At 35.0% G+C, this 15745-nt stretch overlaps 3 protein-coding genes across 6 annotated transcripts in view; 1 reads left to right on the top strand and 2 right to left on the bottom strand.

Moving 5' to 3' along the window:
* Positions 1 to 4494, bottom strand: part of ubap2l (ubiquitin associated protein 2-like) — a 37098-nt gene extending 32604 nt beyond the window's left edge. For both annotated transcript variants that reach the window (XM_038279318.1, XM_038279319.1), the window contains exons 1-2: positions 4346 to 4494; positions 133 to 270 (exon numbers count right to left, since the gene is read on the bottom strand). In XM_038279318.1, coding sequence (XP_038135246.1) covers positions 133 to 228 — 96 coding nt within the window. In that variant the 5' untranslated portion in view covers positions 229 to 270; positions 4346 to 4494. The remainder of the gene's footprint in view (positions 1 to 132; positions 271 to 4345) is intronic.
* Positions 4495 to 6250: 1756 nt separating this feature from the next.
* On the top strand, positions 6251 to 13023 carry LOC119779618 (protein C1orf43 homolog). The gene is made up of 7 exons (XM_038279317.1): positions 6251 to 6582; positions 6673 to 6774; positions 7162 to 7270; positions 7388 to 7441; positions 10018 to 10184; positions 10261 to 10319; positions 12470 to 13023. The coding sequence occupies exons 1-7, from the start codon at positions 6517 to 6519 to the stop codon at positions 12675 to 12677; spliced, it is 765 nt and encodes a 254-aa protein (XP_038135245.1). The 5' UTR covers positions 6251 to 6516; the 3' UTR covers positions 12678 to 13023.
* Positions 13024 to 14080: 1057 nt separating this feature from the next.
* The window catches only part of tuft1b (tuftelin 1b), a 32929-nt gene continuing 31264 nt past the window's right edge, over positions 14081 to 15745 (bottom strand). For 2 of the 3 annotated variants that reach the window (XM_038279314.1, XM_038279316.1), the window contains 2 exons: positions 14604 to 14695; positions 14081 to 14234 (listed from right to left, as the gene is read on the bottom strand). In XM_038279314.1, the coding sequence (XP_038135242.1) occupies positions 14162 to 14234; positions 14604 to 14695 (165 nt within the window). In that variant the 3' untranslated portion in view covers positions 14081 to 14161. Of the gene's footprint in view, positions 14292 to 14580; positions 14696 to 15745 lie in introns of all 3 variants that reach the window. The other variant, XM_038279315.1, reaches the window with a different exon arrangement.

Raw genomic sequence — 15745 nt, 5'->3', positions numbered from 1 at the left:
TTTGAGACGCAATAATATTACTACTTATTTAAACAAAAGTAAATAACGATTCTATATTTTGTGCGTGTAAAAACGCAGAAACTTTGCTGAGCACTGAAAACATTGAGTGTGGTGGGATTGAAGTGGGGGTACCTGAGGCCTCTGCTTGTGCTGTGTCTGGCTCTGTGTCTGGCCCTGTGTCTGCTCCCAGCTGCCCCGGGCTCGGTTCCCGCCCATGGACGTCATCATTTACAGTATATACAAATAACAGTATTTACAAAGGAATAACACCTGAGGAGATAAGGAGCGGAGAAGGGTGTTACAGAAGTACAACTTCCTGAACTGGTAGCTCATCTGTTAGAGCTGGGGAAGAAAGCATTGATATAAGCAGTGTTCCACTTAACACTTTTCCCCTTTTCTAAAGATAAAAAAAAACAAAAAAACACAACAACAAACCTTGACAGTAAGCTGACCTAGAAGATAAACTTCACGATATATTCAACACAGAAACTGGGATCACAGACCTTCAACAATAAAAGAAAAGAACATTCGTATTACCTCTTACAATGACGGAAACTCTCTAAAGCCCATTTACCTCAGCTGTCTTTAACCACCACTTTTACATGCTGAGATAGAAGACTGAAGTGTTATGAAGATGAAAAGTGCACCTCTTTGTTCAGATTAGTTTTTTAGTGGCCAAACAGATTCTTTGAAGTCTGACTTGCTTATTTGGTATTTCATTGATTGAGATTTCTTTTCTAAATGTAAACAACACAAAAGAAAATATCCTGCAGTTGCATTGATGAAAATAGTATCGCAGAATCAAACAGAACTTAAGGAAATAGTAACGTATACCTCTGTAAGCATCAACTCTTATTTCTTTTGAGTTTTTTTTTTTTTTAATCAAACCAGAGGATCAGAACCTATGAGGGGAAAATTTTCCAATTATAGTTACTGAAATAGTTTGAAGGGAAAATATAAAGAATCAAAGCATTAATGTGATGTTGGAGTACATGTATGCAAAATATGTTTTATTTCATTATTCACAACTTGAGACTACAATAAAACAGTCCAAAACAAATCAAAAGCACTGTTGAGTAATAAAAACATAATAAATGCAAAATCCAAGTTAAATTTTCTCCTTCAAGTATAAAAAAAAAAAAATCATGGTTTAAAGATCTTTTTAAGGCCTTGAGAGTGAGCCATTAGAACTGAAAGATTCTTGGCTGGGTGTAAGAATGTTTGTCAGAAAAACTGAAATAAAACTGTCTAGCTACAAACTAGTGTCACCCTACACACCAACCACACACTCTGCCAAATGCACTTCACAAGCAGCGACATATTAAAATGTGCTTCACATGTCAAAATCTTAAAGCTACACTTGAACACCGAACTAAACTCACTAAAAAGCATAAAAGCACACTTTTCCCTTCTTTGCAATAAATCAAATATACACATCACACATCTTCAAAGTATGTAGATAATATTCCAGTTTGATTATTCTCATTTTAAATCAGCTGATTGCGCTTTTACATCTGTGTGCTTTTTTTGTATAAGACATGCCTAAACAATAAGAGAAAGTGAGCGGTCACTTCAGGTGACTCCACATGTGCATCATGCTTATCCACCCCAGGCAGATGGTAAAATATAGATGATACTAAAGATTTAGTCTGTCTCTGGGATGTTTACTTCTTCAATAAAGAAAAGAAAAAAAACTTGGAAAGAAGAGTAATTGGTTCAGATGACAACTTTTCTAAGATCCACTGCAGACCAAATTTAGCAACTTGGAATCACATCCATTCTTTTCTGTTAAAAGTTTGCCAAATTAACGCAAGCATATTACCACAACCACATTAACACTTTCAGAAAGTCATGAAAAACAGGTATGTAAAGCAGCTGACTGCAGGCTAGATACACAGGCAAATAATTGTATTTTTCAACATGCAAGTAATAACTTTGTTGTACTTCACTCACACTACAAGTTTAACTTGTAGACATATTTTATGCAACAATGCACCACTAAAATGATTAATAAGGTTACTTTATTAGGCGTTTCTTTTATACTGTATAAGATTGCATTAAAATTAAAGCGAGCAAAAAACACGGTTACCCTTTAAATTATCACGGTATATTTTTTACTTACAGCACTATGAATAGTAGTGTTGCGATACTATACCCTATACCTGGCTGTGCAGTATCGGCCAATACCATCTGTATGAAATTGATGTCTGTGTGCATATATGAAGAACTGCATACTACTTGGATGTAAAATAATTGCCATCATGGCTTTGTCAAGCTGCTGCCTGCCTTTGTGAAGCAGGAAAAAGACTAATACAAAGTGATTCCAGTAGAACTTTTTATTGCCCCCTGGAATGGGTATACTTTTGGCTCTCAAAATTGTCGGTACTGGCCGATACAGATACCACCATTTCAGTGCTGGATCGGGGCCCCACCCTATACTGATATCTGTATCGATACAACACTAATGAATAGCTCCTCCTTCTCTGGATTAAATACATTTTAGTAGATTAACAGTTTGCAAAACATGATGCAAAAGCCACCACTCTTTTTTTTTTAGATGTATTTAGTGGCATTCTCACTTTATCTTTGGCTAATAAATTCTTAATGAGGACTAGTAGCTAAAACTCGGGGGAATAGCAGCTAATATCAATCAAATATTGGAGCCTACTTATTTGATTGATATGGTGCCTAGTTTTGATTTTCCTATCAATTAAAATTGGCATATCCAACATGACAGTTTCAAGTTCAGAAACCCTGATGGATTTAAAAACTGAAATTTTTTATTTTTATTTTAGAAATTTCAGCTTGACAGAGCTTTAAATTCCTGGTATAGTACTGTTGTAAAACATCTGTCACTATGGCGATACTTGAAAAAGGTACTGGGGGATAACCTTGGATAATTTTCATAAAATATTTTTCTATAAACATGTTTATATGACATTATTTATATATTGTCTGACCTCTAAAGTGCATTTCTACAAAATATGGAAAAAAACAGCAGTATTGCTTTAATTTGCAGTACATTTGTGTTATTTTCTGTTATATTAATAAGAACAACATAAATTCCAATCTAGAAGTAAGACTTCAAGCAAACCAGAAATTGGTACCGGCTAACAAAAACTTGGTAGGTGCATTTCCAACATTTTGTCCAAAATGTTTTGTCCAAGGCTTAATCTAAAGCTTGAAACCCAGTAGGGAGTCTGCACAATCATTGATGTGGAGAACTGGGACAGAAACAAGTAACTAAAGAGATTATTTCCAATTCTAGGTCTAAGAATTTAAGGAAAATAAACCAAGCACCAGTATGGAGGCATTCCATTGGTGGCAATATACCAAATCAAACAGTTTTCTCCCAGATTTTACTCACAGGAAGGTGATGGAATCACAATAATAACATAATACTTATTGATATAACTCTAAAAGTCATTCAAGTACGAATTTAGGCTAGATTAATTATGCAATTAAAAGCCAGATGATGCAAACAAATCCATACATCTTGATAATAACGAAATGGTTATCCAATCTATGTTAAGTGACGACTTAATCTTGTTCACGTTACGTAAAATCCTTGTTTTGACAAGCCCACAAGCAAACCCCGCAACCATGGCCTGTCGCACATATAGTGAAATTATATTTTACTTAGATAAGCCTGCCACATGGTCAAACTGCTAGCCCAGCAGCTAATCCTTAAGAGAAAACATCCAACTGTGAAGTCTCGGTGGGCTTCCGCTTCTCATGGTTTTCACCTCATGGCGACAACGAGGCTAACTTCAGCAGCTAACGAGCTAGGAGAGATCCCAGACCCTGCCTCTGCAAAGTACACTTAGCCAGTTAGCTTAGCCTAACGGCAAAACCAACAGGTTAAATTAGCTCCTCGTTTGCTTAAAGAAGTGTGAGGATTTCACAGCCGGAGAAAGAAACAAAGCAGACACGCAAAATAAAAAACGCCCTGCTGCCATAAGAGTAGTGCTAATAACTTAAAGCTAGGCTAAGTAACGTCGTTCGTTTCGGCTGTCTGTGGAACTTAAGCTAGGTTAGCTAGTTAGCGGTAGTGCACTGCGACATTTAAAGTCTGGTGAATCCTCAAACACTGGTTGTCCGTTAGGAAAACCCCCGAGACTGAAAACAGGCCTACAGGCCGCTAAGATGAAAATAAATAACAGACAATACTGAGCAGAAGAATATTATACACAGCTACAGCCGACAATACACCTTGTAGTCAAACTACTGTTCGGCTTCAGGACAGTGTGTGATTTTTTTAAAACTTTGGTTGAACAAATTAAATTAAATATAGAAAAAACGGAGCCAACTAGCTCTCAGACAATAAACGAGAGGCTGAATTTACCTGTTTCTTTTCCACTCTGACACCACGGAGAACTGCGTCACGTGGTTTTTCACAGAGCCGCTTCGAGGAAACCGGAGCCGCACCACGTGACCACACTCGGATATGTTTAGTTTGGTATCATCAACCGAGTTGTGACACGCTGGAGATGTTGATCATCATGTTGATGCACAGAGAGGGACGCGATATGGTGAAAGATGCAGCTGACATGTGTTCTCACTGATGAAATCAGTTACAGCTCCACTAGCATATAAACAAACTATAAAAAAAAAAAAACAACACTCATATTCATTAGAGATTACTTGGCTCGGGATCCACGTTGCATTGTGCAGCACGTTAAAAAGAAAACTTCCCCAAAAGATATGTTTTCTTATTCTTATGGAGAAATTAAAGTTTTTTTAAGAGTACCAATATGGAAAACTACACAACAGTGTTGAATTTAAAGGTCTTTTAAAAGTGTTAAAAATAAAATTTCTTAAATATGGGGTTCCCCATTTCCAAGCATGTAAAAAAAGAAAACAGATTACAGAAAAAATGAGGTGTACTTTATTTGCTAAATACAATTTCTTAAAATGCATAAATATGGATTTAAAAGATTAAGAGATTAATCAATTAAAGGAAAGGTTATATACAAAACATAATAATATAGTTAATATGGAAACATTGTAAAAATAATTGCTGCACAATGTGTAGCCCTGTTTTATATTTGTTTTGATCTTCAAAGCACTGATAGCTGGAAGACAGGGGCTGCTTTTGCAGCAACTTTTTGTGTAGCCTGGGAAATAACTCCCTTTCTGCAGGGATTTGGTAGTACACCTTTTTAATCATTAGACATTTAAAGTCCAAACGTTGGTTTATTTTTCTGTCAACACTGAGATTTAACTAATAAAAAGTGCAGACTTTATCGAGTTGACTTTTTGACCATAAAATATATAGGAAAACTGGTAACAAAAACAATGCTGCTGTCTTTAGTTTGAGGTTCTTCATATTTATTTTGCAACAAGTTACAGTGCCCAGTGATGACAAAGAAATAATTGCATACTTACAAACTTTGAGTATTTTTCTATGTGTATTTTTTTATTGCTTAGTAACAGACTTTGTATAAAGAAACCTGATAACGACGAGGATGAAAAAAAAGTACTACCGGTATATTAATAATAGAATTAAAAAATCCCTTTATTCTCCCACAATCGTGAAATTCTGTTGTTTACAGCAGCAAAAAGATTACAGAAAAAAATGGTCGCAAAAATCTGGACCGATGAAAAGTGTATAAGAATAACATAACAGTGAAGACTTAAGAAATAAACTTAAGAAATAAACATATAATATACTCTACTGTACAACAACACGGTTCCAATTGCAATATATATTTAATGCCAGTGAGTAACACATACCATTACCTATAATGCAGTATGAGCTTTATAAACTGTAACAATAAGTTACACTACAAACGCAAGAATAAAACTTATATATAGTAATGCTAATAACATATAACATAATATATATATATAATGTATGATCTATATAAATAGATATACTCCACAGATATGACAGATTCTATTAATATATTTATGTTAACATAGTAATAATGCTATAGGATAAACACTATATGCAACTGTTTTATGTGTACATTAGAAAAATGTAATATCTGCAGTTGTTTTTTGATTAACTCTTTTGAGTACACAGTTAAGATGGGCTAAATAGTAGATATTAAATCTTGAATTCATAAACACATGAAATGTGATTTGTATGAAGAATTTGTTTGAACTCTGTCTGTAGATTAATCAAATCTTATTATTTTGGTACACTTTACACTCCCACCACTTGAGGGCAGCACTGCGCCACCCTGCTGTTACACAGTTGCTATTTCCTGACAGTGTAACGCAAACGCATTAGGCTAGATGGCAGTAATGCAGGTGCCATAAAAGAAGAAGAAGAGGAAAAAGAACATATTAGGCTATCTTAAGCTAAACCTGCCAAGAACGAACACTATGAAAAGGGCTGGAAGCATTATTTTTGTATGATAGTTTTTTAGAAAGAAATCAACCATGCGCTAAGATGTAAAATCCAATGTATGTTGCGATGCTTGTTTTAATTATTTTAAATCAACCTGCTCTGAGTTAGCTACCCGAGCTAATGAAGTCATAACCGTTGAATTGAAGTTTATCTACAGAATGGCGGCTTCATCATCGCCTCTGTCCGGGGTCAATGTAGTTTTGGTCATGGCTTATGGCAGCTTGGTGAGTTTTTTCCCCCTCAATCATTTCAAGACATGTAATAAGCAGCTGGGTAATGTTTTACTATAAACCCCTGTATGGTCTTGGTTACAGGTGTTTGTGCTGCTGTTTATCTTCGTCAAAAGGCAGATCGTGCGTTTTGCAATGAGATCCCGCCGTGGACCCCACGTACCTATTGGCCACAATGCACCGAAGGTATGGGGATCATTCATCCTCTAGGATCTGGTATCTTCTAGCCTAATCAGTTGCTTATTTGGTTGTATTTCACATATAACGTGTTATTACTATTTAATACGATGTGCAATTACCTGTTTATATTTGACACCCAGTGCAATAGCTATATATATATAAATAACCATCTTTGTAAACATCCTGTGCAACAACCCTGTATAATAATCCTGCTATTAAAAAAGCTCTTATATGTGGACACACTGTGTATATACTGTATATATCCCATGCACCTTTTCTTCGTTTGGTACATTCTTTTTCTCTTTTTGACTATTTGAGCCGATGTAACCAGTAACTTTCTCCACTGTGACATCAATAAAGTCAATCAATCAATCAATATGGATCAATTGACAGGGTTTGAGGGAAAACATCGACTCGAAGCTCTCCAAGGTCCAGGAGATACGATTCGAACCTCGGCTCTTATCACAAGAGGATGAGAGACTCAGGCGGGGATCACAGATGAGTCAGTCACATTTTCTTTGTCCTTTTTTTTTTTTTTTTTTTTAACATTCTCAAGCTTATATAATTTAATAACATTATTTTTCTAATTTAACGAACCACCTATCTATCTAACTCCAAGGTTGCTACAACTATCTATACCGAATGAAAGCCCTGGATGCCATCCGTGACTCAGGTTAGTTTTAACATTTAGATTGAAATCCTCATTTTAACTTTAGCCAGTGTCAAAAATCCTATACATAATGTTTTAAAGATAAAAAAAAAATGAGATTTTTACTGGAAATATGTAAAACCAAAATCTTAAATCGCATGTTTTTACATATTTGGAAAATGAATCATCAGCCATTAATAACCCATTCTAGATTTTCTTCTAAACATGTTTAATCTTGCTCTACATCATGTCATCAACTCACTAAACCCTAAATTTAGAGATGGTCTTTGTATTTTACAACTTAGCAAATGTCTATTAGTATACTTATGTTGGGAGGTCTGTCTCTCGCAGCTGTATAGATTGTAAAAGTGTGAACATCTCAAGCTACAGAATCCATACTGATCAACAGCTGCACACAGACTCTGGAGTGGCGGGCTAGAGCTTGGGATTCTGAGTTTGAGCCCCACTCCTACAGACTACCACTCTGGGTGTCTGAGCAAGACCCTTAACCCCTGCTTGGTCCCCGGGTGCCCCACGATGGCAGCCCACTGTCCCCCAAGGGGGATGGGTTAAATGCAGAGGTAAATTTCTCCAATGTGAGATCAATAAAGTTCTATTATTTATTTTACAATAATCAGTGGGGTATCGGTACCCACCTGCTATGACTCATCCACATTGTTGGCTTTACCTGTCTATTTAGGGACTGTCTGTGAGGTAGAGTATACCTGAATATACATATAATAATCTTTATCGCTACCAAGGATGGAAGGAATTGCTGTTTGAATGACGTCACTTTGGCTTAGAGCAAAAAAAAAAGAAAAAAAGTCTGAGAACCCAAAAAATTTATTAATATTTCAGACAATTTCAGACTGACAATTTGACAAAAAACAATAAATGAATCAACCAAATACACACAAAAAGACAATGCTACCATCAACCAAACCAAACACCAATTTCCTAACTAACTAAACTCACCTGAACATAAACAGAACCAAAACCCTTCACCAAATAAACCTGTCGGTATATACAGCCAGAGAAGTGACATCGATAGTCTTCCAGAAAATAAAACCCTTATTTATTATCACTATTTATCAGTGGTGTTGTCTCATGTAAAAAAAAAAAAAAAAAGAATCCAATCTTTAATTTAAATGCCTTTATTCAGTCGAGAGGAAAGAAAATCTGTACTAAGAATATTTTTGTTTTCAAGAAAGTCACCCCTGACAAAATTTGAGGTAATTCTGCTTTTTGCATTTGTACAGCCCTATTTCTTTTAATAAGGCAGCAATTTTTTAATATGCTAGTGTAATCTTGCTAAAAGCCAGATTTTCCATTATCTGATGTATGTATTTATAGAACAATAAAGTTCCTTTTGAAAACAAACAGATCTTCCACTGTTTGTAACAAAGAGCATAAGGTTGCTCTTCCCCTGATGGAATAAATGTTCTTACTGAATATAGAAACAAAATATTTAAGTTTGAGCTTCAGAGACAGAACATTACAATGTTACTGTTAATAAATTAAAATCAATGCCAGCAGTCTCTTCCCTGTTCACCAGAGTTAAACCTTCGGTGTTTGCCTTTATTTGAACAAAAAAGCCATCTCATTGCTTCAAAAGATGACACTAACAGAAAGGAGTCTCTTTTCAAAAGTAGAGAGTTTATTGTCCTAGATTAACGGGTAATTTGTGGACTTGAGGTCTGTAGGATTATCACAATTATCGATATTCGATACTGAAAATGGTTGTTTGCATTATTTGCTATTGTTAATTTTAGATGTTTGCTTTACTTACACATTAAAAGAATAATACTTTAGACAACCTTAGAATATAGTCAATTTCATTGTAAATGTTGGATTATAATTGAGATTTTATTTTGTGTTTTTTTTTTTGCACACTTATTTAACTAGGTACGAATTCTGTTGAAAGGCATGAACCGTGTTGAGATTTAAAAAAAGGGGAGTTTTTTTTATTTTTATAAAAACTATTTTTTGTACCTTTTATAAAATACCACTTTTTCCCCCCACAGTATTGAAAATGGTGTAGAATATTACATGTTTTCCTGGGTATGGATTGCAGCATGGCGGTGACCCTAGAGGCAATTATTTATTCAAAACCTGCTCTCTGATATTAGATGAAAGTACAAAACTATATGAAAAAGGGCTGCAACTAACAATTATTTTGCAAATCGGTTCATCTTTTGATTATTTTTTCGATTAATCGATTAATAATCGGATAGCCAAAGCTTCCTTGAGGAAGACTTTGTACGAAATTAAACCAGGTGAAACTAAAACTTTTCCCGATGAGGAGTTCTGAATAGAGCATATTGACAGACCAACATTTTTTTTTTTATTATTTTAAATGCAAAATGTGTATATAATCTTTTACAATTTTGGTGTAATTTCTGCTTTAGTTTGGTTGCTCTGGCATCTAAAAGCATGTTTTAGAGTCTTTATACTTCAGTTTACGATTTATCGATTACTAAAAAACGTTGTTTCAGTTATCGATTAATCATGATTAACCCGATTAAATGTTTCAGCCTCAATATGATTAAAATATTTTAGTTTCTTACATTTGTTCTAACCCTTTGCTTGTTCCTGCTCAGGAATTCCCATGCAGGAGATAAGCGGCACTCCCAGTGCATTCACTGGGCGCAGCTTCAGGAACTGGCTGGTGGAGCTGCGCAATTCCCACTCGCTGATTAAGAGCAGCCGGAGCGCGCTCATCGACCGCCTACTGGAAGGATACGACAGCGCCCGCCATGGAACTGGGGTCAGTGAAGGCGTTCTTTTAACCCCTGTGGCTTTTAACGGAGATGGCCTCACTGACTTCTCTCTGTGTGTTTCAGGCGTTTGGTGAGGCAGAGTTTCTGGAATACCAACAAGCTCTTGAGGAACTGGTGGATGTGTAAGTGCTGCCTAACAGCCCTAGATGTAAAAATTATTATGTTTTGGATAACGTGTAAAGTTGTGGAGAAACTGATAGAGGCATTTCTTGCAAGTAAAAGGTTCAAATTTATTGTACCTCCTTAGAGAGATAGAGCTCTGACTAGGCAAAGCCCAGCACAAACATTTATACTGTACAAATCCCAACACACTCTCCCTTGGGATCATCCCACCCCTGCATAAAGAACTTCCTCACACATGAACATTTGGAGCAAAACAACTTCTGTTCATCAAGGAGATAAATTTTTCATTCGCCAGATAGACACTCAGAACTGGTGTCTTCTGTTCACGGCATGAAGGAGAATGATGGAAACTTTAAACACTTATCTTTTATCACTCCTAGCCTTCATTTAACCCCAATTATGCAGAGGAAAAACATGCTTCTACAGTTGGCAGGGATCTGAACAGCTTCTCAGAAAAATTTACGACTAATAAAACATGGATTTAGTCTTTTATTTCCAAAAATATCCTTTCTCAGTTACATTTTAATTTGAATATGCATCGTTTTAAAACTGGTCTACCTGTGTATTTACCCTGTTTACTTACAGGCTTCATGCAATTTCTGTAGACCTATTATTTATACCCAACATATTTTAAGTAAATTAAATGTTTTTAAAAGCAAATGAATTACACAAACTAGCAACTTCAGTGATTTTTAATGAAGAGACAGCTTGAGTATGTTTTTAGAATTTCTTGAATTCATGCAAACTCTCTCTGGCTTCATTCTGTCTCTGATTAATTTCTGGATTCATCAAATTTTTCACTTTCCATACCAAGGTGGCTTATAGATTTTGAATAAGTCTGGATCATTCAAGAAACTAATCATAAACTTGCTTTAATCGTTTATAGCTATCCATATTTAAGACACAATTCCAGTTAAGTTGATTTATTTTGTACTTACTGAAAATGTTTCTTCAGGACAATTTTTCAAGACAAAAAAAACCCATAATCCAGACATTTCAATTATAAGGAAAGATGAATTCAATTAAAAGCACACAAGTTTTATAACATTTCTAAGATTTATGTTTCCCATTGGTAAAATGTTTTCCAAGTAAGATTGGTTTTGTTGGGTCAATAACTCGGCAGAAATCCCTCACACCGAGCAAGCATGTGGCAACAGATGTAAGGAAAGACTTCCAACAGAAAATCACAAACACAGACAGATTGCTTTTAATTTTCAAAAAGGAAAGTTAATAGAAACAGTAGCTTTTTTGTCTTTATAGGAGAAAAACAAAACAATGGAACATTTCTGAGCCAAACCTGAGAACACTACCTCACATTTTATAGAGGCTTTATGCTATGGGACAGTTTTACTGCCATCATTACGCAAGTATTACATAGTGTATGGAAGAGACAAAATGTGTCATTTTGTATGCACAGAGTGTACAGCTTACAACAGTGTGATGATATTGCATTTGGAGTAAGATAAACATTACCAATATAAAAATAGCAACAGTGATCAGAATGTGAAAAATGTAGGAGAAAAAGGACAGTTTAAAAAAAAAAATGGTGCAAAATGGCATTATTATAAAAAAAAGTTGAGTGCAGTGCAAAATAAAAATGTTGCAAAATGCAGTAGAACGTTAAGTTGTGTCCTATTTAAAAGGATAATAAAATTTTAGCAACGTTGGTGGTGCAAAAAAATGCTGCAAGTGTGATGCAGAGTCCAGTTTAGAGTTCAGCTGTTCAACAGTCCGACTACCTCCAAATCTTTCAATTTTCCAAGGATCTGCAGCTAAATGTTTGAAACTGGAGCATAAATTTGTGTTTGAGCAGAGAAGTGATAATAAAATATGGATCTGAACTAGATTTAGAATTAATTGAGCATGAAAACAAGCTTTAAACCGAGGTATTTTTCTGGAACTTTCCAAGGAATATTTAATTACTATTAAAGGGTTGCATGTATATATATGAGCCTAGTTTTCATTAAGGACAACCTGAACCCATTTTCCTAAAAAAAAAAAAAATACATTTACTATAAAAACAGTTAAGATAAATCATTAAAAGGGTAATAGGACAGTCCTGAAAATGAAGCGTTATCATCTGATCAGATCTGCAGTTTAACAGGGATGTTCATCATGTCAGTGTGATCCCTTCTTTCCTCTCCTCCAGTGTGAAGGCCTACTCCAGCAGCACCAGCCTGGACCAGCAGCACCAGTGTGCAGCTAAAGATCTAACGGGCTCCCCAGTCCGCGGCACTCCTTCCACCATCCAGGTCACCTACCTGCCTTCCACGGGTCAGCGTAGCAAGAGGCCCAAACATTTCCTGGAGCTCAAAAGCTTCAAAGACAACTACAACACACTGGAGAGCACTCTGTGAATCACTGAGCGATGGAAGATCTGTGACAGACTGTGACGGGGTTTTTAGGTAGCTCTTAGAAATTGTAAACAAAGTCTGGGAGTTAATCAGACTCTGCCTTTATGTGTATGTACTTTAGAAGTGGTTTTCAGCCGTACTTTGGACCTAATGAATGATCTTTAGAGAAAAATTATGCCCACAAAAGTTTTTTTAATAAGTTATTTTATTTAATGTCTCCCAAATTTTTATTGTAAATACACTTTTTTTTATCAATGTATTTGTAAAATATTTAATTTGTAACTTATTGATGCTTTTGAGTTGTATTTGTACATAATTAAGGTGAAGAAAAGAAAACATTCAATTCTGAGCTGGTCTTCGGTTCTTTATGTAACCACTAGGGGGCAGTACAACACACCAACCTTTAAGAAAGAACTCAAACAATTGTCTGTCAAGGAAACAAAATTTTGTTTTGTACAGCTCCCATGACATTGCTGTTTCTTAAAGTCCAGCAGTGATCAATTGTAAACATTGTGGGAGAAAAAACATGGTACAAAAAATACATTCATTTGCAATTTCAGAGCATTAAATATATATGGTGCGATTATGCAGTGTTTTGGTTTGAGTCAGTTTGATGCAGAGTCTGTGATTTAGAGTTTTTTCAACAGTTCAGCTAAAAAGAAAAAAAGCTTTAACACCACATTTAGAGTTAATTCGGCATCTTTTATTTAAATTTAAATAAGAGTGGAGGAAAATCTACAACACAATGTTACACTCTGGAGGAATCTATCTACAGTGTTTACAAAAAACAACAAAGTATTATTATAAAGATGCTGGATGATCCAAACAATACAAAACATGTTAAATAAGCATTATTAAATAATCATTTATGCAGAAGATAATCCTGGACACAAAGCATGTTGAAGCACTTCTGCAGACTGGAAATTAAAACGGTGTTGATAACGACTGGAATATAAATCCAACATACATTAGAATTTATATAACAATGCTTTTGTTTTCCTCACCTATAAAGCCACTTAAAAATATTCTGACAGTAACAAAGTCTTAGTCTGTGATTCTTCAGGAAAATGTGTCATTTAGAAAATGAAAAGGTGCTAAAACCCTCAGTAATATAGTTATTGTTTAATTTAACCCAGATTAGTTTACTAAAAGCTTAGCTGCTTATTCTGCACTTAAATGGCATGAAGGATTAAAAGTCTTGCCACTGAATCCTGCAGGCAGAAATACAAACTGTACAGACTCGTGCCTGCATGTAACATCTAAGAAATCGGATCATTTAATTGTTTTTGAGAAATTCTTCCTGTTACTCCACTTCTTTTTTTTTTCTTTTTTTTTCTTTACATGCAACCAAAATCCTGAGTGTAACAGCCACAAAGGTAACAATAAGGTGATAACTTATAACTACTTATAAATATTTATATATATTATTAGAGGAAAAGTAAAAACATATTTACATGTCTGTTTTAGATAATTTCTTGCAACGTTGCTCAAGATTTGATCTCGATGACTTTGATTAAAGGCAGGACCTTGTTGGTCGGGGATGTTGGAATCAAAGGTTTGCTGCAAGAAATTGACCAGAGTTACGAAGCTGATCGGATAACCTTGAAACAGAGGCAGCGCTGGAAAAAACTGAAATCTAGATAAGTCATTTTTTCTTAAAATAAGTGCATTTGTTCTTGAATTGAGGAGGTAAAAGAGACATCTTGCCAATGGAACAAGACAATTTACACTTAAAATAAAAAAAACACAGTTTCATTGTCTTATTTCAAGTGCATATTATCTAATTATTTTAAGAGTAAAAATGCTCATTCCATTGGCAAAGTATCTCATTTACCTACTCAAATTAAGGGTAAATACACTTGATTTAACAAATTTTTACTTATTTCTAGATTGTTTTTCCAGTGAGGAAATCTGGAGGCACTTCCTCACCTGTAAACAATTTCCGGCTTGTTTTCAGTGGAGATTTCAGGAGGGTCCTCTCCTGTCAGGAGATGCTCCAAGTGGTCATGCATTTCCTTATTCTACAGGTAGAAAATAAGAAAATTAAAGCATTAACTTGTATTTTGTGCAATGTGGCAAATACAGATAGATTCGCTTTTCTTACAGATCAATACAAGAAATACTTGTTTATTAGTATTTTAAGGTACTACTCATAAAAAGATTTGAAAGATTTTTATAAACAGGAAACAAAACAATTAAAAAGTATGTATCCTCATAAATTAGGTTGCCATTTATTTTGAATGATTGTATTAGTTGACAAAAAGCATACATGGTAACCAGACTTTGTTGATATAAAAGGTATACAGAGCCTATGCAATTCACTCGTTCCTTTACCTTTTTCATGATTTGCAATTTAAAGCCACAGCGTTAGTATAAATAGCATAAAGATTTTATGCTTTTTGTTCAGGGGAAGAACAGTTACAATAGAATTTAAAAAGTATGATAAAATGTATGTTTTTTTTATGGCTCCTGCATTAATTAATACTTTGTATAACTGCCTTTCTCACATGTTAGAGCTACAACTCTACAGTTTAGTGAAAAGAACGGCCATGTAGCATAGCTCCACCCAGCTTCCAATCAATTGGGATGCATTTTCTGAATTGTTCCCAACACATATGGGAGCCATCACTATGTTTCACCATAGAGTTTGGTTTTATGGTTATTTGCGGTGTCCCAGGAGTCTTAAAATTTGCATGTAGGTTAAAAATTTGGTTTAGGACTCATGTGACCTGAGCACCTAAATTGTTCTGTGTGTTTCCTGCTTGGCCTGTGATTTTCTGTTGCTCTCTTTTTGTCTCTTTTCCATCAAGATCAGATTTTTATTGGAAAACACAGCTGCAAATTATTCCAAACTGCAGCTCCTCTATGCTGGATCTTTGACCAATGCTTCCTGTTTCCAGCATTTTAACCAAAGTGAGCATCCATATCTTGAAGGTACCATTCTTTCATATTTTTAAATGATGATTTGGACAGACCTCTGAAATGTTCAAACCCTTAGATATTTAAGAAGCTAATCTCTCCACATATCAAATTCTTAGGTAAATATTAAATTGTTAACAAAAGAGCTATAT

This window comes from Cyprinodon tularosa, unplaced genomic scaffold (assembly GCF_016077235.1).
Source record: "Cyprinodon tularosa strain WSP-4 unplaced genomic scaffold, ASM1607723v1 ctg15, whole genome shotgun sequence".
Taxonomy (NCBI): Eukaryota; Metazoa; Chordata; class Actinopteri; order Cyprinodontiformes; family Cyprinodontidae; genus Cyprinodon; species Cyprinodon tularosa.
Note: the sequence above shows the minus strand (reverse complement) of the source record. Positions and strands in the feature narration are given on the sequence as shown.

Coding starts and splice junctions, on each gene's coding strand:
- LOC119779618 (XM_038279317.1), top strand. CDS start 6,517: ATGGCGGCTTCATCATCGCCTCTGTCCGGGGTCAATGTAGTTTTGGTC. Junction 6,583..6,672: donor TCATGGCTTATGGCAGCTTG/GTGAGTTTTTTC, acceptor TCTTGGTTACAG/GTGTTTGTGCTGCTGTTTAT. Junction 7,271..7,387: donor CAGGCGGGGATCACAGATGA/GTCAGTCACATT, acceptor TCTAACTCCAAG/GTTGCTACAACTATCTATAC.